This window comes from Palaemon carinicauda, chromosome 7 (assembly GCF_036898095.1).
Source record: "Palaemon carinicauda isolate YSFRI2023 chromosome 7, ASM3689809v2, whole genome shotgun sequence".
NCBI classification, from domain to species: Eukaryota; Metazoa; Arthropoda; class Malacostraca; order Decapoda; family Palaemonidae; genus Palaemon; species Palaemon carinicauda.
The window spans coordinates 3,162,382-3,164,881 of NC_090731.1; the positions used below are offsets into that span (position 1 = coordinate 3,162,382).

The 2,500-nt window shown below is 35.4% G+C and overlaps 1 protein-coding gene across 1 annotated transcript in view; it reads right to left on the minus strand.

Annotated features, from left to right (window-relative positions):
* The window catches only part of CalpC (calpain-C), a 74,282-nt gene that overhangs the window by 53,530 nt on the left and 18,252 nt on the right, over positions 1-2,500 (minus strand). Inside the window, exon 2 of the mRNA XM_068376497.1 lies at positions 1,324-1,474. Within this exon, the coding sequence (XP_068232598.1) occupies positions 1,324-1,464 (141 nt within the window). The 5' untranslated portion in view covers positions 1,465-1,474. The remainder of the gene's footprint in view (positions 1-1,323; positions 1,475-2,500) is intronic.

A 2,500-nucleotide genomic window follows, 5' to 3' on the forward strand; every position in this document is an offset into this window, starting at 1 on the left:
GTGTGTATATATATATATATATATATATATATATATATATATATAGAGAGAGAGAGAGAGAGAGAGAGAGAGAGAGAGAGAGAGAGAGAGAGAGAGAGATCCATGGTGAAGCTAGGCAGGCAAAAACATCTCACAGAACAGGTAAAATTTTTATATAAAAACCATTCAATTTCATATCTTATAATAACTGGAGCTATCTTTATCAAATATATGAAGCCTTCTTTAAATTCTCAAGAAGGTTCTGAAAGGCTTCTAAAAATCTTAAACAGTAAATTTAATGCCCTTTTTATGTAACGGTATTACTGACTAATATGTATGCTATTCATTACATAGATATTTTTCCTTGTTGGAGCCCTTGTGCTTATAGAATCTTGCTTTAGTAACTAGGGTTGTAGCTTAGCTAGTAATAATAATAATAATAATAATAATAATAATAATGAGTTTGCTTTTCTCCCATTAAGTTGTACAGGCGGCTTGAAAGATGATATTTTATATAATAATAATAATAATAATAATAATAATAATTATTATTATTATTATTATTGAGTGATAATTAGCTTATGTTCAAGGCTTTAGTAAGACTATAAGTTTCTGATGCATAAGTTAATATTGGTAATACCATTTGATTAAATACTTTTCCTTTTAGAGAGAGTGGCATTTTACGTTTCCTAATTTCATTTCGTTTACCAGAAGCTCTCCATCCTATGATTATCCTGGTTTTAATAGAAGTCTCGTGTCCTGGAGAAACACTCACCGACTTTGTGCCCTTTTTATATAACTGTATTAATGACTAATATTTATTTTATAAATTATGTATGGCTGATTTTATATGTATATTGAATATTTTATTCTAACCTGTATATTCATAAATTGCGGAAGCTATGTATCATCATGTGATGATATTAAGGTTTTATGTATGTTTACAAAATCTCTGGTTTTTTTGTCAAATGAATAAATAATCATGTCCACACACACACACGCGAACAAATAAATAAATAATCCTGTCCACAGACTCACGAACAAATAAACAAATAATTCTGTCCACACACACACACGAATAAATAAATAAATAATTCTCTCCACAGACACACAAACAAATAAATAAATAATCCTGTCCACACACACACACACACGTACAAATAAACAAATAATCCTGTCCACAGACTCACGAACAAATAAATAAATAATTCTGTCCACAGACATAAGAGTAAAACTGTGTCCAGGAATTGTTCCCAAACACAGACAAACATTGGCTAAAACATAACCTCCTCCCAACTTCGTTGGCGGAGGTAATGAAAGAAACGGGGTGGTTTTGTAAATTACCTTCGGCCGCCTCCACTGGAATGTAAAAGGAGGCGTTTGATGATAGAAGACTGAAGTCTGGGATGCTGGAAAGTCTGGATCTTCCCAGAGTTCGCCTCCCCTCTCCGAGCATCCTTTCACCACTCGGCTGAATTCGTCCATTGTGGGCTACCTTTCAAGAAAAAGAGAAAAAAAGTTAATGGCAATATAGCAGTAACTAGAGGGGCACTCAGTAGAGCGCAGACCTCCGACGCCGCAGACGACCAAAAAAAAAAAAAAAAAAAAAAAAATTAATGGCAATATACCAGTAACTAGAGGGGCACTCAGTAGAGCGCAGACCTCCGACGCCGCAGACGACCAAAAAAAAAAAAAAAAAAAAAAAATTAATGGCAATATACCAGTAACTAGAGGGGCACTCAGTAGAGCGCAGACCTCCGACGCCGCAGACGACCAAAAAAAAAAAAAAAAAAAAAAAATTAATGGCAATATACCAGTAACTAGAGGGGCACTCAGTAGAGCGCAGACCTCCGACGCCGCAGACGACCAAAAAAAAAAAAAAAAAAAAAAAAAAAAAAAAAAAAAAAAAAAAAAAAAATAAATAAATAAATAAATTAATTAATGGCAATAGAGCAGTGACTATAGTCCATTTCTTTTAGCGAGGCAGATTTGCACCGACTCGCAGCGGTGCCCTTTTAGCTCGGAGAAGTTTCCCGATCGCTGATTGGTTAGAATTATCTCGTCCAACCAATCAGCGATCAGGAAATTTTTCCGAGCTAAAAGGGCACCGCTACGAGTCGGTGCAAATCTGCCTCGCTAAAAGAAATTGACTATAGATGGGCACTCAGTAGAGCGCAGACCTCCGCTACAGCAGCTTAATTCTCGACCTTTTGCTTGACCTTGACCTTTGACCTTAACATGTATTAATTAGCGTGGATTATCATACACTTAAATATGAACTAAGTTTGAAGTCTCTGTGGCAACGATGTCCAAACTTATGGCTGATTACGTGAATTGGACATTTTGCTTGAACGTAACCTTGAAATTTGACCTTGACCTTCCAAAATTGAATTATTTCCAGCTTCTTACCACAGATAATCCCTGCAAGTTTCATTACTCTACGATTAAAATTGTGGCCAGGAAGGTGTTCACAAACAAACACGCACATAACATCCTCCCATTTTCGTTGGCAGGGATAAGA